The sequence below is a fragment of the Schistosoma haematobium genome, chromosome ZW (genome assembly GCF_000699445.3).
Source record: "Schistosoma haematobium chromosome ZW, whole genome shotgun sequence".
In the NCBI taxonomy this organism is placed as follows: Eukaryota; Metazoa; Platyhelminthes; class Trematoda; order Strigeidida; family Schistosomatidae; genus Schistosoma; species Schistosoma haematobium.
Window position 1 is genome coordinate 77,852,283 of NC_067195.1, and position 26,420 is coordinate 77,878,702.

Below are 26,420 nucleotides of genomic sequence, written 5' to 3' on the forward strand. Positions count from 1 at the left end.
TCTTCGTCTGGTCTTGCTGCCGTTGGTGTCGCACTAAGCGCTAGAGTTGAGGCAACACTAATCGATTGGATCCCCATTAACAGTCGGTTATGTGCTGTTAGATTAGAAAATTCCATCAAAGTGAGAAGAAATCAGCATGAGAAACTATGTCTTTTGGTCATCTCCGCCTATGCCCCGACAGATTGCAGCGCGGATGCAATCAAGGATGAGTTTTACCACCAGTTATCTGTTCTTCTCCAGAAAGTGAGTTCGACAGATATTGTAATACTAGCCGGAGACTTGAATGCTCAGGTCGGGCGTCTAGGCACAGAAGAGAACCATTTAGGTGGCCGGTGGGGACTTGTTGGTCGCAGGACAGATAACGGGGACCGTCTGCTGCAAATGTGTACAGACCGCAACCCGTTCCTGGCTAGCACTAACTATTAGCACAGTCATCGCCGATGTGCCACCTGGTGTCCTCCCTCTGCATCTCAAACCTTGACTCAGATTGATCACATCGCGATCAGCTACCGCTGGCGTGGTTGTGTACAAGACTGCCGCTCCTTTTAGAGTATCTATCTGGACTCTGACCATGCCTTGGTCTGCGCCAATCTTACCTTACTTTTCAGTGGACAACGAAGTTACCGCCACCAACAGATTGATATTAGCAAGCTGGTTGCAGCTTCTGTTGCAAATAAGTATCGAACCGAGCTGGTTTCTAGGCTAGCTACCATTCCACCAAAAAGTATAGGTAAGTATTGGTTGCAATCGCATGACGCCATGAAAATGGCGAGTACAATCAGTTGTAGGTTCGCGAAACGTCCCACTTATAAGCACTGGGTTTCTTCTGGTTCCTTACAACTCATTGAAGCCCGCCGGTCTACTCCGAGTGACCGTGAGTTTGACCACAAACGAAGGATGTTGCGTTATGAAATTGGGAAAAGCTTGCGTAAGGACCGAGAAGCCTGGTGGTTGTAGCGTGCTAATGAGCTGGAAGCAGCAGCTGCATCTGGTAATTACCGGAAGCTCTTCCAACTCATCTAAGTCACTGGCAGCAAGAAGTCTGGTGTGAGCGAAACAATCTACGAGGATGATGGGATTCCAATCACTAACATCCACCGACGTCTTGGACGATGGGCTGAATTTTTCAAAGGGCAGTTCAGCTGGCCTGCTGCTCCGGCAACATCGGTCAGACTGTCCTGCCCTCGATGACCGGTGACGACTGATCCACCAAATGAGGAGGAAGTCCGTAGGGAACTCCGACTCTTGAAGCGCTACAAATCACGTGGCCCAGACGACTTACCTCCGGCTCTTTTTAAAGATGGTGGTGAATTTGTGACTAAGGAATTGACGAAGTCGTTTACAAAGGTTTGGGAGCTAGAGCGTGTACTAACGTCGTGGAATGAGTCGATAATTGTTCTTATCTTTAAAAAGGGTTCACGTCGTTCCTGTAACAACTATCGGGGAATAAGTCTTCTTCCGATTGCGTCCAAGCTATTGGCTCCTGTCATACTTCGTAGGTTTTTCAAAACCAGAGAAAGATTGACTTGCGAGTTTCGTTCTGGTCGAGGATGTATTGATTATATTTCCACCCTCCACCAGATGTTAGAACACCGCCATACTTATCAAAGGCCAACAATCGTAGTGTTTCTTGACATCAGGGCTGCCTTCGATTCGTTGGATAGGACTGTTCTCTGGGATTGTCTATTGAAGAAGGTTGTGCCTGAGAAGTTTATTAACATCCTAAAAGCCCTATGTACAAACACCTCAGGTAGAGTGAGGGCATGCAACCACCTATCTCCATTGTTCGACTCAAGCAGTAGGGTTAGACAGGGTTGCCCAATCTCACCATTCCTCTTCAACTTTGTCATCGATGACATTCTAGAAACAGCTCTGATGGATGTAAGTAATGGCGGTGTGGATCTGTCGTCTGGAGAAAGACTTCTCGACCTTGAGGATGCGGACGATATTGTCTTACTGTGCGATAATGCCCAAGGCATGCAATCCGCACTTAATCAGTTGACAATCAGTGTCCGTAGGTATGGTATGTGCTTTGCACCTTCGAAGTCCAAAGTACTTCTACAAGACTGGCAGGACTCAAATCCTTATACTCACTCTGGATGGTGAGCAGATAGAAGTAGTCGAGAAGTTCGTGTATATAGGTAGCTGCATAAGTGTTGGTGGTGACGTAATTGATGAGATCAATGCACGTATAGTGAAAGCCAGAGCGGCTTATGCCAATCTGGGCCATCTTTGGCGCCTTCGTGATGTTAGTCTGGCCGTAAAAGGTCGGATCTACAACGCGTCGGTGAGAGCAGTTTTGCTCTATGCTTATGAAACCTGGCCTCTCCGAGTTGAGGACGTTAGACGACTCTGTGTTTGATCACCGTTGTCTCCGAAGGATTGCTAACATCCACTGACAACACCATGTTAGTAATGCAGAGGTTCGGCATCGTGTGTTCGGGCACAGAGACGACAACCCAATTGGTGTTACCATCTTGAAACACCAACTTCGGTGGCTTGGACATGTTCTAGGAATGTCGTCCCAGAGAGTTCCACGTCGTGCATTATTTGCCGACTCTGGGACTGGGTGGAAGAAGCGGTGAGGTGGTCAGTATATGACATGGTGCTGTGGCATGAAAGAAAGCTGCAAAGGACTGACTTCTGTTGGTCCTTCTGGACTCCCTGGTTGGAGTCCGAGAGATGGTGGTACAAAGTGGCTAGAGACGTTATCAGATATGGCTCAGAATAGCAGCCAGTGGCGATCCTGATGTAACCTTCTTTTACTATCTTCATAAAAAAAGTGGTTGTCTGTTTCTTAACTGAAAGATTTCTTCTGATTGTACCTTTCCGTTCCCCCATTTTTACCATTATTATTATTATACCACCTTACATCAATCTCTTCGTCATTATCCTCTCTTTTTTTCTTTTCCTTCCCCTTAAATTCTCATTGTTTTTTGTGGCGCATATATATTTGGCGCATTCTCGTACCAATATTTATGTGTTCAAATAAATAAATAGTGTTTTCATCATGAACTGACATCAGCTATAATGCCAAAACTCTATTTAGCCTAAGTTATGTAATTACCACTTCTCAAGATGCGATTAAATGTCATAGGACTTTGTAGAATATTATTTTCATACGTCACTCTTACTTTAATCAATTCCTCACCATATCTGCTAACAGTAGAATCTATCAGGTACACCTCGTCCTATTTTGTACTCATCAATTGTGTGTACCTGCATCCTAATTTTTGAGATTCATAGTTTAACTCAAGCCTATTCATTCGTTTTAGCTTCAAATGCCAGATTTATCCACTGAGCTACTGAGCCCAAATAGCAACTAACTTATTTAAAAGTTATAATGATGCATGCATTTACCGAGACATGTATTTAAATATATTATTTATTTTTTTTCTTGAATGCTTATATAGATGGACCTAGACTGGATCCCGATGGTCAACTGCAATACAGTGTCGAACGTACCGTAGGAGCTAGTGCTCTGCTTGAATGTCTTGTGTCTGGTAATCCTCGACCGAAAATTGAATGGTTCAAGGATGGTATACCACTTGATCAACTTTCATATAGGTTAGTAATAGATAAAATTTTCATATTTGCTATTCGTATGTATCAATACCAAGGTTGGATTTGATAGTTTTAAATGAATTGAGTATTATTAGCATAAGGTTGTAGAGATTATTGAGTTTAAATTGATATCATAGATAGATCAATGTTAGACCACCATTAAAAAACTGGAATAACTGGAAGGCTGTTTTGTCTTGATACGAGGCCCCTCAGCAATGCGCATCCACGATCCCTTACGTGGGACTCGAACCCAGATTCTTCGATCTCGAGTGCGAACGCTTAACCTGTGGACTACGGAGCCGGCCGACATCCAACAGTGTTAACGTCTAACTCCAACTAATCCACGACATTGCGCGATCTTCCACCATTGTCCTCAGTGAGTAACTACATCACAGTAGACACGATTGATCTCCAATAGTCATGCCTTCTCATTAGAACTCCAGGAAATCATTCTTGAAGCTAGTCACTAGTGAGCATATGATAATTATCAGTATAGGGTTGTGCAGATATTAGTTCATTCATTTCTAACTGTCATAAAAAAGACTGTTGTTTTACTTTTCCCCTTTTTTATTTAGATATCGATTAATTAATCAAGATCGTCAGTTAGAAATAATATCTATGCAACCAACAGATGCTGGTCGTTATAGATGTGTTGCAAAAAATAATTATGGTCAATTAGAGATAAATACAGATGTTTCAGTTGGAGGTAAATTCTATTAATTTTGAATGAAATAACCTTTGATTGATCAATTGGATTGATTCACTTCGGTAAATGATCAATCATGGTTCTAGTCAATCAATGAATATTATCATTGATAGTAGTGTTAAACATTATCCGCTGAAATAGCCGAATTAGCCATAAATCTTGAGGCAACATGCAAGAAAATAAATGAGTTTTTATGGACTACCTCTAACTATTCAACTTCAACTAAAAAGTTACATAATTAAATGTTTATTAGCTTAGTTTTAATTAATTTATTATTTATTTTAACACATAGATATTGGTACAAGGAGGCACCAAATACATATGCTCCATACAGATCTCATTTGGTATGCGTGAGGGCTGTGGTACTGCCCGGGTGCCCAAACCGAAGCAGGTGGTTCTCTTAGGGGGCCACTCCCCGAGCCTTCGACCTGAAGGTCTGATCCACAAGGCAGTGGAGCAACGTCCCAACGATTGGTTCATACGCCATTTATTCCTTCAGGATACTGGAGCCCATGTGCACCATTGGTTTGGAATCAGAGTTTTCCAACTCCCCTAGGTGGACTCTCTATGTCCACCAACCCAGTTAAAGCGCCGGACATCCGCTTTTCGTCCTCTCAATTTCATAAACAACACACACACCACGAGAAGGCAGTGAGTAAGAATTCCCTGGCAGAGGCTATATACGCGTGGCCATGTGAGAGCATTTTTCAAGGGCGAGTGGACTCTCCCCACTCTCGGCCGTACCAAGGCATTTGGGGGCCATAAACTTGAACTGTAGAGTTTTATCTTTGTTCAAAACTAAGCAAACTTTTATACACATAGTTCCTTTTATTATCTTAAAGAGAGAAAGAACGAAGATTGGTGTAGAATAATATGAATTCATTTTATTTCGTTAGGTTCGCATTAGCTACTTACAATATTATTACATATATTGACATACTCATACATATGAGGGGGATTAGAGATGAATATGTGCATTATAATGTAATGAAGATTCCAATAGAGTTAATACAGTCAAAAGTGATGATTTGATAGAGTTAATCAGTATAAAACTAAAAACTTCATTGACAAGAACTTATCCTACAACTAAACTGATTATCTTAGCCAAAACAACATGTTGTTTACCATAATCGATGCTCGATAGGTATCCCTTTCATGTTACCACCAACTGTGTATACAAATCTACATGTATTTGCCAAAGAAGTTACAGTGATAGAACAGAAAGGAGACAATATTGTTACTTCTCGTATCTCTGAAAATGTATAAGCCACTGTAGTATCTCCACCTGAGTATTCTATTTTGTGTTGCTAGAACTCACGGGTACGTTCTTTTCTATTTAGTGTTATACAATTTTAATAAAATGTGATCATCTAAATTTCCCATGAATTTAATTCTATTTTGTTAATAGCTCCGGCTCGTATTGATCGTGGACGTGTACGTACAGAATATACAGTTCGTGAAGGTGATGAACTTGTATTACCTTGTCCAGCTACTGGATCACCTACTCCAAAGTTATACTTCACACGTACTGGTGAACCACGTCCAGGTAGTAGATATGACGATAGCTCTGGTGTCATTAAATTATCTAGACAAATTGATAATTTACCCAAACATTCAGTAATATCACAGGTAATAATTACTCATATTGAATGATGACAAATAATTTGTTCAATACAATTATAATGTTTTATATTAACCAAATGATCACAGTTATCTATTACTCCAACACTTTCCATGGTGGTTTAGCTTTAATTGACTCATGATCTCAACTATTAAAATTACTATAATATCGACATAACCTCTTCTGATATTAATCAGCATATGCTCACTAGTGACTGGCTTCAAGAGGTATTTCTTGGAATTCTATTGAGAAGCATTGATCAGTGGAGTTCAACCGGGTCTGTTGTGAGATAGAAACTCACTGAAGACAATGATGGATGTGTTGCTCAATTTCGTGGATTAATTGGAGTTACACATTAAAACCGTTGGATGCCGGCTGGCTCAGTGATCTACAGGTTAAGCGCTTGCGTGCGCTACTGATAGATCCTGGGTTTGTATCTCACGATGCAGGATTGTGGATACGCACTTCTGAGAAGTCCCACAATAGGACGAAATGACTTTCCAGTGGTCCCAGGTTTTCCATAGTGATCTAGCTTCAATTAAATCATGATCTGAACTATTAAATTTAACTGTTTATTCTATAAAATGATTTTTAAATTTCCATTGTGATCTTCTACAATGGTACTGTTTGTAAAGATTTGTAACAGCTTGTAGTTGAATTTCATCACCATAATTTTGTTTGATGATAGTTCTGTTGATCAAGTTGAGGGTTGAAGCCCGACACAAAGTAATAAATCTCTCAACAGATCTGAATCCAGTGTTTTGTTCCAACTTTCCTTAACTGTTTACCATCAGAATATAGTCTACATGATGTTGAGTTATTTATATTGATTGGATACATTGAGATTAAATCGATTCAATTCGATCAGTGGTGAAGACTAGGCAAATATTGAAATGGTGACTACTGAATGATTTATCATCGTGAACTATTTTGTCTTTGAATATACACTTGACGTCACCTAATTTCTTTACATCCTCTTATTTTCAACATATTTTTAAAAACATTAATTTTAGGACCGTCAATCACTTACTATTTTCCGTACTTTAAAAAGTGACAGTGGTTCATATCAATGCAATGCAAGTAATGCAGTTGGATGGGATATCATGGAATATAGTGTTCGAGTTCGTGGTAAGTTTAACTTTTGCTCACAAGTTTTAGGATTAAATACTTGAATATTGTAGATGATAAAGAATATTCCTGTAAACATCGAATTGGTAATACTTTGTATATATTTGATTAATTGTTGGGACCATGGGTATTGTTTTTCACATTCACCATTGATGTTTTTTTTTTTTCAGTGGTCCAAACATTTCCGATTTGCTAAAACAAAGATAAAAGTATTTTCAGATGGGTTTTGTGGATATTATAGTAATTTCAATGGTTGAGATCATGAGTCAGTTGGAGCTAGACCACCATGGAAAACCTGAAACCACTGGACGGCCGTTTCGTCCTATTGTGGGACTCCTCAGCAGTGCGTATCCACAATCCCACATCGTGAGATTCAAACCCAGGACTTACTGGTTTCGCGCGGGAGCACTTAACCACTAGACCACTGAGCCGGCATCCCACGGTGTTAATGTCTAACTTCAACTAATCCACGAAACTGAGCTTCAACTGACTCATGATCTTAACCATTGAAAAGTATTTTCACCATGTTCTACTTTCAAAGGTCATAAACTATTATTAGATCATTTTAAGGATAATTTTGTTTTTAATAATCGAATAAACAAATTTTAAGATTTCAGTAATTGAATTCATGGATCGATCTAAGGTCAATCAACATTGAAAACGTGGGGGCATGTGACGGCGGCTTCGTCCTAATATGGGACTCCACGGAACTGCGCGTCCACAATCCCACACGCGAGATTAGAACCCAGTACATTCGGCCTCATGCATGAATGCTTAACCTCCAGACCATTGAGTAGTGACTGGTTTCAAGATAATCTCCTGGAGTTCTAATGAGAAGCACTGACTAGTGGAGCCCAATCCGTGTCGTTTAGAGACAGGTATCTATTTCAGACAATGGATAAATGGTTGTGCAACCATTTATGAATCGATGGAAGTTAGATAATAACACCGTTGGATGCCGACCGGCTCAGTGGTGTAAAGGTGAAAGTTTCGTGCTAGAAACCAAAGGTCCCGGTTGCGAATCGCGCGTGGAAGACCGTGGATGCGCACTTCTGAGGAGTCCCATATTGGAACGAAGCGGCCGTCCAGTGCTCTTAGGTTTTCAATAGATCGACTCATGAATTCAACCATTAAAATTACTATAATCTCCCAAACCCCATTCTGATCAAAATCTAACATTGTTTATGCATACTCAAATGACTGGCATGGTCTGCATATTTGAATAAGATCAGATATCCAATAACACTGTCAGGATAATAATACAGACATAAGGTGAAAGAAATAATAAGATAATTAATAAGAAAATCATACGTTTGATCAAAGATTATATGATGCGCGAAATTATATGTATTAAGGGAGGAAAAAAGTGCTGAGTGGGTGATCTATAAATTGTCCCACAGTGCAAATACACATAAATTAATTCGGATGAATTAGCATTTTGATAATGTAGTGGGTGGGAGGAAATATATACATGAAGATTATTAGGCAATCGGGTTGAGGAAGGTAAGAAAAGGGGTTGAACTTGTTTCATATATTATTATTATTGTTACTATCATCATTACTATTATTTGTACCAAAGCTGGATGGTGACAGGCAGTGGAATTCAGGACGCGCTTTTTGTCCTATTTAGGACTCGTCAACTGGATCTACCTGCATATTAAAGTTCACTCCGGGAATTAAATCTAGTATCATTTGCTTCAAATGCCACCACATTATCTACTTAGCTACTGGATCCTTATAGCCACTAGCTTGTGCAATGGGGTGACATTTAAATTCATTTTGTATCGGTTGTTTGAATCTTCCCATTGTTATTTAGAACTTCAATTGATCAGTTTCTTATAATTTATATATATATGTTTCATATTCATTTATATTTCATTATTCCAAACTTATATCTTATAGTCCCTCCAACATTTGACACATCCAATGTACAACCTGAAGTTCATTGGTTTGTTAATCAAACTAGATCATTAGATTGTACATTAATGGATGGTGTTGATCCTCCACCACAAATTAAATGGGAAAGAAATAATATGCCAATAGTTAGTGGACCAGATATTCAAATATCTACTGATGGTAGTCGAATAACAGTACCTCTTGTACAAACACGTGATGCTGGTGAATATATTTGTCATGCACAGAATGAAGTTGGTAAATCTACACAAATATTTAATGTACTTATATATGGTAGGTTTGTTTACTTTTTTTCTTTTCTATATTGTTTTCATCATGATGTAATTTCTAAGAGTTCAGTTAAATGATATAACGTATACTGAAACTCTTGGATCATTTCACCATTAGAAATCTTGGAGGAACTTTATTATATTAATTCTATAGATTGAATTTTTTTCAAGTCCTTGCAAAATCGTTAATCTGAGATAGTAATCTGATTTGTCATTTGGTAAGTTAATGCTCTTTATTAAGTTCATTAATACAACTGAATTAAGTCAGTCAGTCAATAACAACGTAGAACTTCATACGCATGTACATCAGTTCAAGTTGCCACATCACATTTGCACAGAGATGCAGTGGTCGATTCAAATCCCGTAGTAGTAGAGGTAATAAGAGTATAAGCAGTAATCGGAAACATTAGGGTTTGGAGATGTTATTGAAAGAGTATAATTCAGTGAAATAAATTTGGAAAGAGAAAAAAGAGACAAGGAGGATTCAGGAGATTAGAATTTGGGAGAACACAAAGAGTGGATGCACCTGCGCCATTGCAAACGATTCTGAGCCATGTCATTCAGGGTCTCTAACCATCGGTTGCTATCATCTCGCGGTCCCCAATGAGGTAGTCTACACCTACCAACATGACTCAGTCCACTTGTCAGTGACTTCATGGACTTGTGCCATGTTTTGGTTTGGCCGCCTCTAGCTTTCTTCCAACTTACTCCTATACCACTGAACATAGCACGTCGAGGTAGTCGGTCGTTGGGCATACGTAACACGTGTCCCAGCCATCTCAACTGATGAAGTTTCACTACTTCATCAATTGATTTGCCATCCTTACCTAGTACCCGTTTCCTAACAACTGTGTTACTTACTCGATGGTCCCATGATATACGAGCAATGTTTCGAAGACACCTATGATCGAATACTAGTAACCTACGAATATCCTCTACTCTTACCGGCCATGTTTCACTGCCATAAAGTAGGACGGGACGAACTGCTGAGCAGTAAACACGTCCTTTGGTTGATAGACGGATATCTCGCCTACGCCATAAATGACGCAAGTTGGCAAAAGCTAGTCGAGCCTTCTGTATCCGTGCTGAGATTTCGTCACACACCAAACCACAAGGGCTGATCAGACTCCCAAGATAAGTGAAGCGGTCGACACACTCAACTACTTCACTCCCTATCACTAGTTCGGGTGTGGATGTAACCCAATCCTGAAGCAACATTTTGCATTTCGAGGGGGAGAATCGCATCCCGAACATGCTTGCATTGTTGCTTAGAGTGGTCAGAAGACTCTGCATTTTGTCAGCGTCTTCACCAAATAAAACTATGTCATCAGCATATTCTAAGTCAACAAGTGAACCTCCCGGTAGAAGTTCAACCCCTGGAAATTTAGATGAGGAGAGTGTTATCTCTAAAAGTACGTCAATGACAAAGTTGAACAAGAATGGGAAGAGTGGACAGCCCTGACGAACACCACTTGAGGTAATCAATTCTGATGACAGTTCGCCATAAGCTCTCACTCTACCAGTTGTGTTCGAGTAGAGAGCCTTTATAAGGTTAATGTACTTCTTTGGTACTCCTTTCAGTGGCAAACACTGCCATAGAACCTCACGATCAACAGAGTCGAACGCTGCCATAAGGTCTGAATGTGTGTCTGTGTTCTAGAACCTGACGTAGTGTGAATATCTGGTCTATACAGCCACGTCCAGGTCGAAAATCAGTTTGATTTACTCTAGTCTGTTCTTCAATGAATTAAGTGAAAGAAATTCATGACCAACTGAGTATATTGTCAATAAAATTTAGTTTGTTTATCCAGATTCGTACATCAAACAATCTCGAAAAATGGCAAATAAATTCACTCTTTAGAGAGGTTGCAAACTTTCTGTCAACCAAGTATATAAAGATATGGTATGTTTGAAAAAGATTTCTGGCTGTAACCACGTTTGAATAAGTTATTAGATCAAACTGAACGTACAACCTGGTACATGTGTGCATCAGTTCAAGTTGCCACACCCTATTTGTATAGCTAGATGAAATTGTTAGAAAGGATCCAAAAGTTGTAGAGGTAGTCACGTTTTTAATGGCAATAAACAAGATTCGACATCAACATTGAGATTTAGAGAAATATGAAGTAGTGGAATTTAGAAAATTAAAATTGAAAGAAGGATAAAGTGCGGATGCATCTGAGCCACTAAGAACGATTTTATAGCCATGTCTTTGAAGGTCTCTAATAACTGGCTACGATAATCTCACTAACTCAAATCAAGATAGTTAATATGAATCGGATCAATTTTCATCGACTTCGTAGACTGGTGCCACGTATTGGTTTGGTCTCTCCTAGCTTTCCTCCAACTTGCTCCTTCACCAAATAGCATCACCAATTAAGGTGGGAGGTGGGTAGGCATTCGTAATTCATGTCACAACCAACTCAGTTGATGAAGATAGTATGATCACTAGAATTTACTGTTATTAATAATATAATCATTGCATACACTAACGGCTTTTATATCCATTTTAAAACAACAAAAAATTGAGATCCGTTTTAAAATTATTAATATAACTTGGAGATAAGATCGAGGTGAACAACGGTAGAAAGTGTGAGAAATTGTTTGTTATTACTCAGGTGAATGTGGATGACAAATATAAACCACACTTGTCCCTATGTCATGTTTATAATCCCATTTGAACTAAAAATAAGGGAGATATACGTGACTGTAGGGACTAGTAGTAATAAAGTGATCTTTAGGGTGGTACAAAGGGTTGTTGTTATATTAGAACGGTACTAAAGGAATTTCCCCATATAAAAAAAGATACAATAAGTTCACATCAGTAGAATTTTCACCACTTGTTATTCAAAGTTTCAAATTGGTGTCTCATAATCGTTTACTGAGTGGTAATATAGTTTAGAAGTTCGACAAAGAGTTGGTTAATTCAGAGACATTGCCATATTCATAATTTGGTTACCTAGTGCTCATCGTTTTTAATTACTGGTCATTACATTTATTTGGAATCCAGGATATACATTTCATTCCATATAATAATCATCCATTGTACATATTTGCATCTCAGTGTTAATGATTACTCTGAGTCTGAAATCCCTTTCTCATCTCTTTAAACGCTATTAGACTACTGGAATGGTGTTACTCAAATGTCACCGGTAATGTTTTTCCTCTTTTTATACTTTTTTTTTCTTATTTTCTCGTTTTAGTTCGTCCAAAATTTATTGATCCAACAAGAAAAATTCACGTACAGGCTGTTCAAAATGAAACTATACAATTAGCTTGCGAAGCGACTGGTGAACCAAGACCACGATTTGCATGGTTTAAAAAAGATATTGAAATAATTCAACCACAATTTATGGATCCACGTTATATGCATTCACAAGTATCTAGTTTAGCTATTTTAAGCGGTGATCAATTATTACAAATATCAAATATACAACCAATTGATCAAGGAGAATATGCATGTACAGCTAGTAATGGTGGAGGTACAATAGAGAAGAAATTCAATGTGACCGTAATTGGTAAGTAGGTTTCATTGTTTATTGTTATATTTTATTTTAGTCTTCTCCACATGTGGTTCATAGCTTGTTCTGTACACTTCGATGTTGACTGGATCCCGCTGACCTTAAACTTGTCATTGTTTACTTTATTGTTTTGGTTGTATCTCCCATTGGTTTGATTTTTGTTCCCATGTTTGTTCATAATTTTCCTGATTAGTTGATAAATTAGATCGATTTCAACGTGTTTGTTGATTGCTGATTGACCTGAATGCCAAGCTTCGAAAAATTCTCTGGTGTTTTTGGAATTGTCTCTATCCAAAATCTCCACATTTTTCCAGTCGAATATATGTCCTCAGTTGTCCACGTACATTGATATAAGCGAGGACATGTCATGGCGTGTGACTGCTAATTGATTTTCATGCAGGCGAAAATGAAGAAGGTGTCCGCTCTGTCCGATGTAGTGTTTTTCGCAGTTGGCACAATTTATTTTGTAGATGATGTTTGGTTTGTCTTCTTTTGTCATTTCATCCTTTGGTTTGCATAAGATTGATTGTAGGGATTTTGTTGGTTTGTGTGCAACACCTATTCCGAAGGTTTTCAGTAGTCTCGTCGTCGTTTCTGATATGCCTTTTATTTATGGTAGGGTGATCTTTTTGTTGATTTCTGTACTTCACTTTGGTTCTGATGATGCGTGCGCCTGGTATTTCTTGATGAAGTTGATCGGGTAACCGTTCTTTTGAAAGATGGTTTTCAAGTATTTTTCTTCATTTTTTCGTGCTGTAAGTGTGTTTCAATGTGTCCTGGATAGTTCATTTTGTTTATGAGTACGTTTCATTTTATGCTCTTTAATTGATAGTAGTGTGACATGTAGGATAGATTGGTTTTAAAGTGAGGCTTTCTTTCAATAGATCTAAGTAAGAGATTTAACACTGCTTTAGGTATTCAAAATTTTTAGTGTTTGGAGACGATAATTAGCCTAGCCTTAAGGAAAGATGAAAGGGTTTACTCTCTTCTAGTTATTACCGACCGTCAAGTTGCTCTAATTAATAATATCAAAAAGATATTGAAATATTATCAAACTTAAAATGAGACTGAATCTGAATACTTTAAGTTGAGAAATATATCGTCCGGTTCAGTATATGCGATACTAATTTATTTCCTATTCATGTACTCAGCATATGCTGTGTTTGAATCGATTACGAGTTCACCTTGTCTACGAACAGAACAAACAGATAAAGTGATAGACTGTTAAGGATCCTATAAAAGTGCTAATAAGTTGCTGACGACTCGACATCAAATTTCTGTTGAAATTTGGTAAAAAAAATTTATCAGGAAAGCTGTTTATCCTGACAATTCATTGAAGAATATAGATCTTTACAAGCGGTTTATGTCTCACTGAAAGCTGTGAAGATTGCAAGGATGTAATGAACGACCAGAATTACCGTCATTACTTCTTATTTTAAAATTTAATTCTCAAAGTATACTGTATAATGAGTTGTAAATACCTTACACGGAAGTATCTAATAAAACCTTTTAAATATGTAATAGTCTTGATGGAGTTTTGTTCTCTGAGCTTGATGGTTTGGTCGTGGAGCTTTCATCATCAACATCAGCACTTCTACATGAAGTTTGTGCTGATGATGTCGTTCAGAAGAACGATGAAAGCCCCACGGCAGAATAATCCGGCTCAGAGAATAAAACTATCAAAATCATTCACTTAAGCTACAAATCTCCACCATCCAACTGGTTATGGACTAAAATTAAGAAATGATCTTTTCAAATATTCAACTTATAGTCCTAACATTTTCTTTGCATAAACTTCATATATTTTTTTCTTTTTATACAGTTCCACCTGTTATTATCAAACGTTATGGATCACCAGAAGAACATCGTACATCTGAATTCATTCCAATCACATTCTATTGTTTACTGCATGATATTAATCAAACAAAAGCAGAGATCACTTGGACTAAAGATGGTTCACCAATATTAATGTCACCGGATGGAGATTATTTTGTTATACAAGATCAAGGTCAAAGTCTAACAGTTGTTCGTCCAACAGGTGATGAAGTTGGGACGTATCGTTGTTTGGCAAAGAATAGAGCTGGTGAAGACAGTCATAGTTTCCAACTATCTGTTATCGGTAAGCAGATATCAGTAGGCTGTTTGATCATTCCTACTCATCTGTTCATATGGCCGAAAGAATTTTTCCATCGTAGTCGCGCATACTGTTTTCTAAAGGCAGTCAGTTAGGGATGATCGGTATGCTACCGTGAATGTTAATCTCAAGCTAGTTGTCAGTAATTCGTATCCGAAATCTTGTTGGAACAAACGTACTAAATTGAATTTCGGGCAAGTGTCATCTACTACCGCTTACATAGATTCCAATAACAAACCATCTGGGTTACTATTTGATTAATACAACTTTTCAAACTTAGGTACCACTTCTCAATTTAAATCAACGTTGAACAATTATGGGTATTCTAAATTATCAATGTGGGGTTATGGAGATTGTTAAGTTTTTGATTGAGATCATGAATCGATTAATGTCAGACCACCATTGAAAATCTGGGATCACTGGACATCTGTTTCATCCTATTATGGGACTGCTGAGAACTGCTCATCCACAATTCCGCGCGCAGGATTCAAACCCATGATCTTCGGTCTTGAATGCAAATGTTTAACTTCTAGATTGCATTGATTAGTAGCAAATGTCACAACTTAGCAAATCACAAGAATGTTCAACATAAGTAGTTTACTGTACTCATCCTAGTAATGTTTTTCTGTAAAACTTTATGGTAAAATAAAATTTTTTTATATATTCTCTTTAGCTGCTCCTAGATTTCCATCAGATTTTGTTCGTTATCGTCAAAAACTTGTTGTACGTTTGGGTGCTGAAATTGAATTTGAATGTCCAGCTTATGGATCACCTTCACCTACAATTACATGGTATTATAAAGGGGCACCATTATCTCAATATAATGCACCAGCTAAATATACTTTTGATGATGATGGAAAAAAATTGAAAATTATTTCAGCAACTGGTAAAGATTTGGGTGAATATCAATGTCTAGCACGTAATGAAGCTGGGAATATATCAAAAATTTATGAATTAGAAGTTATTAGTAAGTAGAATTTTAGATAATATTGAAATTTTCTATAGTTTGTAAGTTGAATTACTTAACTACTTACTTAATTACGCCTGTTACTCCCAATGGAGCATAGGCTGCTGACCAGTATTCTTCAACCCACTCTCTCCTGGCCCTTCCTTTCCAGTTCTATCCAATTGTTGTTCACTCTTCTTATGTCTGTCACCATTTCCCGATGTAATGTGTTCTTTGGTATTCCTCTTCTCATTTTACTCTGAGGATCCTATGTGAGGAATAGACTTGTGACGCAGTTCGGTGCTCCCCTCAATGTGTTTCCTATCCACTTCCAACGCTTCTTCCTCATTTCTTCCTCCACTGGGATCTTGTTTGTTCTCTCACACAATGGGTTGTTGCTGATTATGTCTGGCCAACAGATCCGAAGTATTTTGCGTAGACAACTATTAATAAACACTTGTATCTTCTAGATGATGGCTTTCGTAGTTCTTCAGGTTTCCACCCCATACAGTAGGACTGTTTTGACATTTTTGTTGAAAATTCTGACCTTGGTGTTGGTTGACAGTCAGTTGTTTTGAGTTCCAGATGTTCCTCAATTGTAAATATGCTTCTCTTGCTTTGCCGATCCACGCCTTCACATCTGCATTAGATTCACAATGTTCACCAATGATGCTGCCCAGATATGTAAAGGTTTTTACATCTTCCAAATCTTCTCCGTCAAGTGTGATTTGATTGTTGCATGTTATACGTTGAGTGGTTTTATTTAAATAGGCATGCTTTTTCTTAATTGTTTTTTTTTGACTACTTTTTCACTAATTTCAAGTCATTATTACTTAGGCAACGGAGAAGCTACATTTTACGTCATAGATGTTTTTTCTTTTAAAGTTTGCCAGATTCTTTGTTGTTTCAATTCATGCACTCTCATTGATGAGTTAGAAAAGAAACCTTCTTGAGACTTATAAACACAATACTATTGTAGTGTCTACGTTGGAAAATATTGTGCGGACAATATTGTATGTTACATATGCTGATAGATGTAAGTAGTATGTAGCCGCAATCGTAAATGGAATGCCTGGCAGAAGAAGACTGAATTAAAGAGAATACAAGGGAGAACATAGAGCCATTGGAGTAACAGCAGAATTGGAAGTATCATGAAGTGTGTAAAGGATAATTGATGGAAGATATGCAAATAATGTATTTAATGCGTGACTTTCATATTTTACTAAGCCACTGCGTGATTTTTGCGTTAAATAATAAACTATCAGTATGGGGTTGTATGGATTGGTAATTTCTTGATTGAGATCATGAATTGACTGGTGTCAGACCAGCATTAAAAACTTAGAAGCACTGAACGACCGCTTCGTCCTAGTATGTGCGTCCACGTTTTCGCACGCGGGATTCGAAACCAGGACCTTTGGTCTCACGCTTGAACGATTCACCTCTACAACACTGACTAGTAGAGTCCAATCCGTGTCGGGTAGAGACAGGTATCTATTTCAGACTATGGATAGATGGTTGCGCTTCCATTCATTGGTCGATGGAAGTTAGGCATTAACACCGTTAGATGCTGGTCGGCTCAGTGATGTAGAGGTGAAGCGTTCGCGCTCGAGACCGAAGATCTTGGTTTTGAATCGCGCATGCGGGATCGTGGATGCACACTAATGAGGAGCCCCATGCTGGGACGAAACGGCCATTCAGTGCTTCCAGGTTTTTAATATTAGTCTTATATTGATTGATTTATGGTCTTTATCAAAAATATAGTTTTCTCCTTGATGTCATGCTTTAACTCAATGCTCAACTAGCGTAAAACTATTCGTTCATATCTAAATGAAAGTTCTTATACATTTTTCAGCTTTTTTTCAAGCTACATTGAAATCGTGAACTGACTTAATTTAGACTGTAGTGAACAAGAACACAAGTGGGGACAATCGAATGTATTTTACACTAAATTATAGGGCATCTCAATAAAATCTGAGAACTATATAATAAATAGTTAATTTGCAAAATATCAATCCATCACATCAAAATTGACTGTTTCTGTTGCAAACATCAATCCATTGTCTCAGGTTTTATCGTTCATGCAATTTCATTAGAACTGCATTCCGTTCTCGATCTTCTATTGGAATGCATTCTATTCCTGACTATCGTTATATACTACTTTTGTGTATATAAGTAGTGCACACCACAATGATATTCCGTTTTAGATTGTGGTATATTTTGCCAGCATTAATTCACTTATTTACTAATTTAGATTGATAAGAGCTTAGTGATTAAAGTACTTGATCTAACACCGTTATATATATTGACCAGTTTTCTATTATTGTATTAATTGATCTTAATGAAATTATTTGTAAATGATATTACAATTTTAAACTCGGCGAGACTATAATTTATGGACGAACCAATCAGGTATAAGATTACAGGTCTCGAGGTTCACCCATCTATTCGGCTAAATAGAGTTTTGGCATTATAGCTGATATCAGTTCATGATGAAAAACCTAAATGTAATTCCTAACCCTAACCATCAACTGTAAATTATAATTCTATTTCCTCACACTGGTTTATAACCCTCACTTGGTCCTACTTATCTAGTGAACACTCTCAAGGTCAGTGAAGCCTAGCTCAAAGGTCGTCCATAACTTATAGTCTCACCTTAAGCTCTATTCATATCAGTTATGACACCGAATCATTTCATTGTATTATTTTATTATTTTAACGAATTATATTTTTATATCTATTTTAGTGCCCCCATTAGTTAGGTTAGATAAAACTGAAGTACGTGAAAGAGAAGGTGCTACATTTACTGTACATTGTTCAGCTGAAGGACATCCTATGCCATCTTTAGAATGGTTTAGAGAAACAGGTGGATTATTTAGACTTGGAACAAGTGTGGATGTCAGGTAAATTATATTCGAATCAGGAATGTTATCAATTTTACAATTTCTTCTTTGATTTATGTTTAGATTTAAATTAATGATAGTTAATATCGTTGACCTTTAATTATTACTTATTAACGCGTTTCCTCACGTGCAGCATAGATCGCCCACCAGAGTCACAGGAACATTGTCGAAGAATTCTATACTGGGACGAAACAGTTTCCTAATTATTTCTTTGTATTTTAGTGGAACTTACATTGATAATTCTTTAATCTTAAAGTAAACATCTAGATAATGATCTCTTTCTGATTAAAACCAAAAAAGATTTTTTTCTTGCAGCACTGGACTCCTAACAATCACAGATGCTAAAAAAGAAGATAGTGGCCGTTATGTCTGTAAAGCGATCAATAAAATCAGCGAGGATTCTAAATCAGTTATGATTGAGATTATTGGTAAATTCACTTATTATTATCATTGATAATTATTTATATGGGAATAAATAAAGTTCATCAGAGAAGGATTTTGTGTGGATATTATAGTAATTTTTTTCAAAAATAGTTGAATTCATGATTCAATTGAAGCTAGACTATCATGGAAAACCTGAAAGCACTAGACGGCCATTTCATCCTATTGTGGGACTCCTAACCAGTGTGTATTCACGATCCCGCCCAGTGAGATTCGAACCCAGGACCTATCCGTCTCCCTCGCGAATGCTTAACCTCTAGACAACTGAGCCCGCATTCACCAGTGCTAATATCTAACTTCAAACAATCCACGAAATTGCGCCATCGTCCACTATTGTCTTGAGTGCTTCCAGGTTTTCCATGATGGTATAGTTTCAGTTGACTCATGAATATTATTTATCAACTAATTTCTTAACTAACATGTCTGAATGGTGTATTAGTTATTTGACAATGTGAAGATCAGTCATAATTTCACAAATAGATTGTTATGTTCTCATACTTTTTCAATGAGTAATTTAGAATGGATTGTTCAAACTATTCTTCTTTTCATATTAACTTGATGAAACAATATAGAAACATTCACTTGGTGTTGTTTTACTTGTATCTTCCCTTTTTTATTTAGGATTGCAATTGATCGGTCTCTTGTTGGAATATATGTATTCTGTGCTGACTGCTTCGATATCGCCTGAAGTCTCAAGCTTTTTAAACAAAAATGGATAGTAGTTAGCAGTGGAATCCAGGACGCGCGTTTCTTCCTATTCGGGACTGGTCAGCCGCATGTACCTGCATCCCAGAGTTGACGTTTACTCCAGGACTCTAAGTGAAAATGCAGGCACATCCGGCTGACGAGTCCCAAATAGAACGAAACGCGTGTCTTGGATTCCACTGCTAACCACTATCCATCTTTGATTGTAATAGAAACAGGTTAAAATTAGAACAGTTCTGAAATTCTTTATTTCATTAACAATAAACTTGTATGTATTTTTGTTGTCTATTTATTAAGAACGACCTACAATACATACATCAATGAAACCAATTTTGGCTAGAGAAAATGAACAAATTTTATTACCATGTAGAACAAGTGGTACACAACCAATACGTATTCAATGGCTTTTACCGTCCGGTCAATTAATTACAACTGATCAACCTGGTGTATTCCGATTACTTCCGGAACAAGTGTGTCATATTTACATAACTATAATGCTCCATAATAATAATAATAATAATAATAATAATAATAATAATAATAATAATAATAATAATAATAATGTTTTTAAGTACAAATGAAGGTATTTTTCACAATTGATTGGTCACTGGGTGGTGACCAATGTTATGTGTGTCAAGTCCTTCTTATTGTGGATCGAATGCTGTCGACCAAGTTACAATGTAGCCACTAGTCGACATTGCGTGCACTATGTTGAGATTAGTTGGTGGTTGGAGGTAGTCAACAGGAAATCCTGGACCCTGGTTTCGGGCTACTTGGCACTCGTCAGCAAGGTGTGCCTGTAGTCTTGAGGGGACTGGTGCTCCCTGACGGATTCGATCCTGTGTTACCGAGTTTCACAGTCAGTGACGTTACCACTGAGCTATCCGGGCCGCGACGAAATGATGCTTAACTTATCCATTTATAGATTACAAAATTTATTCACAAGAATTAATCATCAGTGAAGACTGAGTAAAATAATATTGACTGTTATTCAATGATATGACAGTGAATTCCTTTCAAATCAATAGAGGTTTATCAATGGCAAGAGAGAGTTTAGTAATAATCCATTCGATTACGTTGTTATATTAAGAGAATTAGGAACTTTAGGTGAGCAGCGGTTTTCTAAGGGTTGGAGATACATCCAGTTAATAGGTTTCTCAAAGATATTTATATAAATTTTTAACTAACCGTTCAACAGCTTACTGTTTATTCTTTTGAAAAAGAATGTAGTCCAAGTAAGGGATTATATTCTGATACATAGATCTTTTTCGGCTGTCAAGGTAGTATTTGATCCATGGAATTCGATAAGCGCTATGAACTTCACATACATGACATTGGTCACTACTCAGTGACCAATCAATTGTAACTATCTTTGTCTTACAGGAAGTCAATTGTGACTCAAATAGAACAGTGGTGGTGTCTCTGGTTGTGAAGCTGAGTGACAAGGGGTCACATCCACTGGTGAGGATCAGTTTCCTCAAGATTTCAAATGCGAAACAGCATGAAACCTCGATCCACGTTTTCTTATAAAGTACCTTCAACCAGAATCTTACACCTGAAAAGGATGTATTCACCATTATTATAGTGATCCACATGGAAAAACCTAATAAAAATCAAATATTGATACTTAGAATTCATACTATGAAATCCTTAATTCGTTATTTTGTCTCCACTCCTACCATTTCGAAAAAAAACATTCCTGTTATATTTTACATTATCATACATTTTACGAGTTTACATACGTGGATTATCGCTAACTTGTATTCTGTGATACCGATGTCCTGTAGTACTAAGGGACTAAAACTAGTCTCTACACTGAAAATTAATCGGATGAATTCTATCAACAGTATGGATCAAAGACATATGACATTGTTCACTACTCAATGATCATCATTTGTATTAGTCATGCATGAATAACTCTTAAATGTTCGCAGGTAGTTATTAAAATCAGTTTCATCTCCAAAAAGCATCCTTGTTCCAACAGTGTCTGAAATTCTCAAGAACCATCACAATTTCAATAAAACAATAACTTGATCTGATTAATTCTTCATTATTCTTTCAGGGTCTTTTACTTGAAAAAGTACGTTCAGAACATGCTGGTCGTTATCGTTGCTCAGCAAATAATGAAGCTGGTTTCCAGAATGCCGTTGTCAGTTTAGAAGTTTTAAGTAAGTTTATTATCAGTTTTTGTTACAAAACCATTTAATTTTTGAACAGATTGACATAATTATATTTCCTACATACAAATTATAATGACTTCCGGATATTAAGAGGTAAAACTTAATCCTACTTTAATATTTTCTAAGTAGTATAAAATGGAAGTTAGAAGTTTTGGACTCGAGAATGTTTCACTTGGTATTGTTTGGCTTGTATCTTCCTATTGAGGTTTAAGACTGCAATTGATCAGTGTGTTATTAAGGCAGTATCGAGGGATAGGCACAGTATGCACATATCCCAGTAAAAGACTGATCAATTTCAGTCTTAAACCTCAATAGGAAGATACAAGCCAAACAATACCAAGTGAATTTAAATTCACCCCATTGCACAAGTGGCTATCAGGACTCAGTAGCTGAGTGGATAATGCGATGGCGTTTGAAGCGAATGATACTGAGTTCGAGTCCCAGAGTGAACATCAACTCTGAGATGCAGGTACATTCAGCTGACGAGTCCCAAATAGGACGAAACTCACGTCCCGGATTCCACTGCTAACTACCACCCATCATTGCTTACGAAAAGCTCGAGAATGTTTTACCAAATATTCTTGCTAACAAAATTAAACTGAGGAATAAATTTCTGAAAATATTGAAATAAGATCTTTTACTTGAATATTTTATTCTTCAATTATTAATTCACTTCTTTTCCATTTAGTTCCACCAACATTGGTTAAACCAGCTAATTTAGAAGTGTCTGGTCGGTTGAACTCTGTGTTACGATTGAATTGTGAAGTTGAAGGTGGTTCTCCAACGCCCACTTTAACATGGGAACGTGATGGTGTAACATTTAGTCGAACTAAAAGCTATTACACTACTACAGAATCCGGTCTGTTTATCTTTAATTCACTGAAGTAAGTTATTGTGAAGATAATGTTTACTACATTTGTGTTCTAAATATTGAAGTCCAATGAAAATGTAAATAACTCAATTTATTTAGTGAATCAACTAATTCGCTTAGCTGATTACATGAATCCCAGACTACCAGCCAATGAGTTAACTATAAAGTAAATTCTACGGAATTCGACTAACCTATATAACTACACTAATATTATGCAACAAAAGAGAAGTGAAGAAAGAAAATGTAAAATACAACTGGGCAATGATTCATTATAGTTCAGAATATCGTGGTTTTAAATAAGAGAGTTTTATATGATATATAATAGTAGTAGTTAAAAGGGGTAGGTAGAAACTGCTTAAAATTACTAAAATCCATTCATTCACATGCTATAAGCTTCTTACAATCAAAGAGTCGTATTTTCTTAGGTTAAGACTACTCAAATGCATTATTGAATTCTTTCATTACAATTGAAATCTCCCAAAACTAAGTATTTGACTTTACTTAGTCAGTATATGAAACCTGTTTCTTTGCACTAAAGAGCTAGAATAATATGCTTTTATTAAATTTCGTTCATCGGTGATGATTTATTCATACTTCAGTCATCACTTAGTCGGTGGAAAAGCAATTTTCGTTAGTTGAAGTGTAGTGTGAAGATGTATATCATAAGTAAAACTCTTAAACTCTATCTCCTATGGTGTTCTGTATGCATAATTTTAAGTCACCTCAAGTCATGATACAACAGTCATCAGTGGTTCTCCAGTAAAATCATTTCTTTACGGAAATCATACTTAAAGTTTATCTGGAATTTTCAAACTATAAATGTTGAAAATAAGTTTTATGACGAATCTCTGCAGTACGCATCCACGGTCCCGCAAGTGGGACTCAAACCTAGGACATTCGGTCTCGCACGCGAACGCTTGACTTCTATACCACTGAGCCGAGGTACAATGGTGTTAATGTCTAACTTCAATCGATCCATGATCTTGTGCGACTCTTCATCTATTGTCTGGGGTTTATAACTGTCTCCAGCTGATGAGGATTGTACTCCACTGGTCATGGCGTCTCACTAGACGGAAAGTTCTGGGTTTGAGTCTTTCCCGCGGGATTGTGGATGAGCACTGCTAAGGCGTCCCATATTAGGACGAAATGGTTGTCCAGTACTGTCAGGTTTTTAATGGTGGTCTACCTTAGGTCGGCTGATGAATTCAACTATTAAAATTACTATAATCTCCAGAAATACCCATTCTGATGTTAATAATAATAGGTGAGTTTTATAGAAACATAGACTTCATATATTTACTTAGAATTTCTGTGATCTGGTTAATCTTAACGTAAATGCACTTACTTTATTTTTAAAAATTAAGGCCTGAAGATGAAGGAGAACTTACATGTATCGCTAAGAATGCAGCTGGTGAAGATCGTATTACTTTTCGTGTATTTGTTCAAGGTAAGCAAGGTTTCCTGGCTAAGAAAACACACTTTTAGCATAACATGGATATGGAATTATTATCATATTATATGTAAACATATGTTAATCCATGTAAGGTTTTATGAGTAGTCTTGTGACTTATGTATGTATGTATAATTTTTATTTATTTATTTAAATATATAAACATTGGTACAAGGAGGCACCAAATAGATATGCGCCACATAAATCATTCGATTTGTGTGAGGGCTAGAATACTGCCCGGCTGCCCAAATCAAAGGTGTTTTTCTTGGGAGGCCACACCTGAGGCCTTCGACCTAAAGGTCTGATCCATAGGGAGATGCAGTCCTATGGTAGCCGGTGACAACAATAGGACTCTGCGTGTCCACCAACTCGGCTAAAGCACCGGATATTCGCTTTCCGTCCCCTCAATTTCATGAACAACACCCCCTCTACGAGAAGACAGTAAGTAGGACTTCCCTGACAGTGGTTATATGCACGTGGCCATGTGAGAGAATTTCGGGAAGGAGAGTTGACTCTCCCCACTCTCAGCCGTACCAGGGCAATAAATCTCTAAGTCATTATCTTATGTAATACATATATACGAACATAGCTTGTCAAAATCTACGCAGATTTTGGCAGGAATATAATTTATAGACGACCTTTGAACGAATCTTAAGTGACCTTGAGAATCATTGACCAATCAGAAAATAGCATACAATAAAGGTATATTATACAAAACCAAAGAATTAAAGTGGAGACACTCCTTTTACATGGTTCAAAAACTTGTCAAGGTTAGAAAGTGGTTCAGAGGTTCTAAAATCGTAATACATGCAGTAGAGGAAATCATGTATATGGCTCCATAATAGTCGGCCTCTGTAGTCACGATAAGGTCACAGGAACTCTGTCAGCCTCCTTTTAAAAAAATGCCGTGGGGATAATGAAAACCTCGCTACAGCTTCAATATTGTTTGTGTGCACTCCGATTGTTGAGTCCACAAAATTCTGCTTGTAAATAACAACACGATGCACATAATCAAGTGTATGTAGGCATCTGTACCCTCTCCAATCATCCGTTTATATTGTAGTACCCAGCTGCAGCCAGTGTTACTAGTACTTTTACCATCCAGTTCACAACAATTGTTATAATTTATCATAGTCTCAATCTGGATCGAGCGGAAACGTCCTATTCTAGCAAACTTCTTCCTCCAATACATATGACATCGAAAGATAACATCATCACGGTAGTCTGCACAAGGTCCACAAGTCATTTGATTACCACAGCCACAAATAAAGGAACTTCTTAGAAGTCCCATTTGTTGTAGCCGCTCAATTATTATGTTTTCTCTAAAATCCATTGTGAATCGATCTCACCTGAGCATCAGGTACTGAAATTGGCGCAGTGACCTTGAAATCTCCAAACGCATCTCATTGGCTCGTCCATAAATCATAGTCTCTCCTAAATACCTTTGAACAGGTAGTGAAACGTATGAAATCAACTAGTTTTTACTATACTGTATACAAAAAAGTACACATTTTTGATCTAAAAATTCGCCTAGGATATTAATTCATTGGTAAATTTGTAGACATATTTATCCATTGCAGGGAAATCAATAGAAGGGAGATAATCGATGTGGGTTAAGATAAGGCTAAAGTAGCTGTCTATGATCTTAACAAGATTTCTCAATGAAATCAAGATTCAAGTCTATCTCGAACGGATAATGATTGTTTAGACATTAAAAAAACTTTCCACAATAATGAGATTCTAAAAAAATTCATATTCATTTTGATTGAGATCATGAATCGACTAGTGTTAGACCAATATTGAAAACCTGGAACTACTGGACGGCCGTTACGTCCTATTATGGAACTCCTTAGCAGTGAGCATTCACGATCCCGCTCACGAGATTCGAACCCAGGACCTTCGATTTCGCGCATGAACTTTTAACTTCTAGACAACTGAGCCAGCATCCATCAGTGTTAATGTCCACGAAATTGCATGATCATCTTCCATAGTACAGAGGTAGATACTTGTCTCAACCTGACATGGATTGGCTCTTTTGTTCACTGCTTCTCACTAGAACTCCGAGAATTC

At 37.3% G+C, this 26,420-nt stretch overlaps 1 protein-coding gene across 1 annotated transcript in view; it reads left to right on the forward strand.

Moving 5' to 3' along the window:
* The window catches only part of MS3_00004447 (uncharacterized protein), a 176,635-nt gene that overhangs the window by 103,357 nt on the left and 46,858 nt on the right, over nt 1-26,420 (forward strand). The window contains exons 33-46 of the mRNA XM_051212367.1: nt 3,414-3,567; nt 4,140-4,270; nt 5,679-5,899; nt 6,905-7,019; nt 8,922-9,206; nt 12,406-12,720; nt 14,546-14,842; nt 15,531-15,824; nt 18,547-18,703; nt 19,019-19,131; nt 20,147-20,319; nt 21,912-22,017; nt 22,718-22,913; nt 24,265-24,347. Coding sequence (XP_051072546.1) covers nt 3,414-3,567; nt 4,140-4,270; nt 5,679-5,899; nt 6,905-7,019; nt 8,922-9,206; nt 12,406-12,720; nt 14,546-14,842; nt 15,531-15,824; nt 18,547-18,703; nt 19,019-19,131; nt 20,147-20,319; nt 21,912-22,017; nt 22,718-22,913; nt 24,265-24,347 — 2,640 coding nt within the window. The remainder of the gene's footprint in view (nt 1-3,413; nt 3,568-4,139; nt 4,271-5,678; nt 5,900-6,904; nt 7,020-8,921; nt 9,207-12,405; nt 12,721-14,545; nt 14,843-15,530; nt 15,825-18,546; nt 18,704-19,018; nt 19,132-20,146; nt 20,320-21,911; nt 22,018-22,717; nt 22,914-24,264; nt 24,348-26,420) is intronic.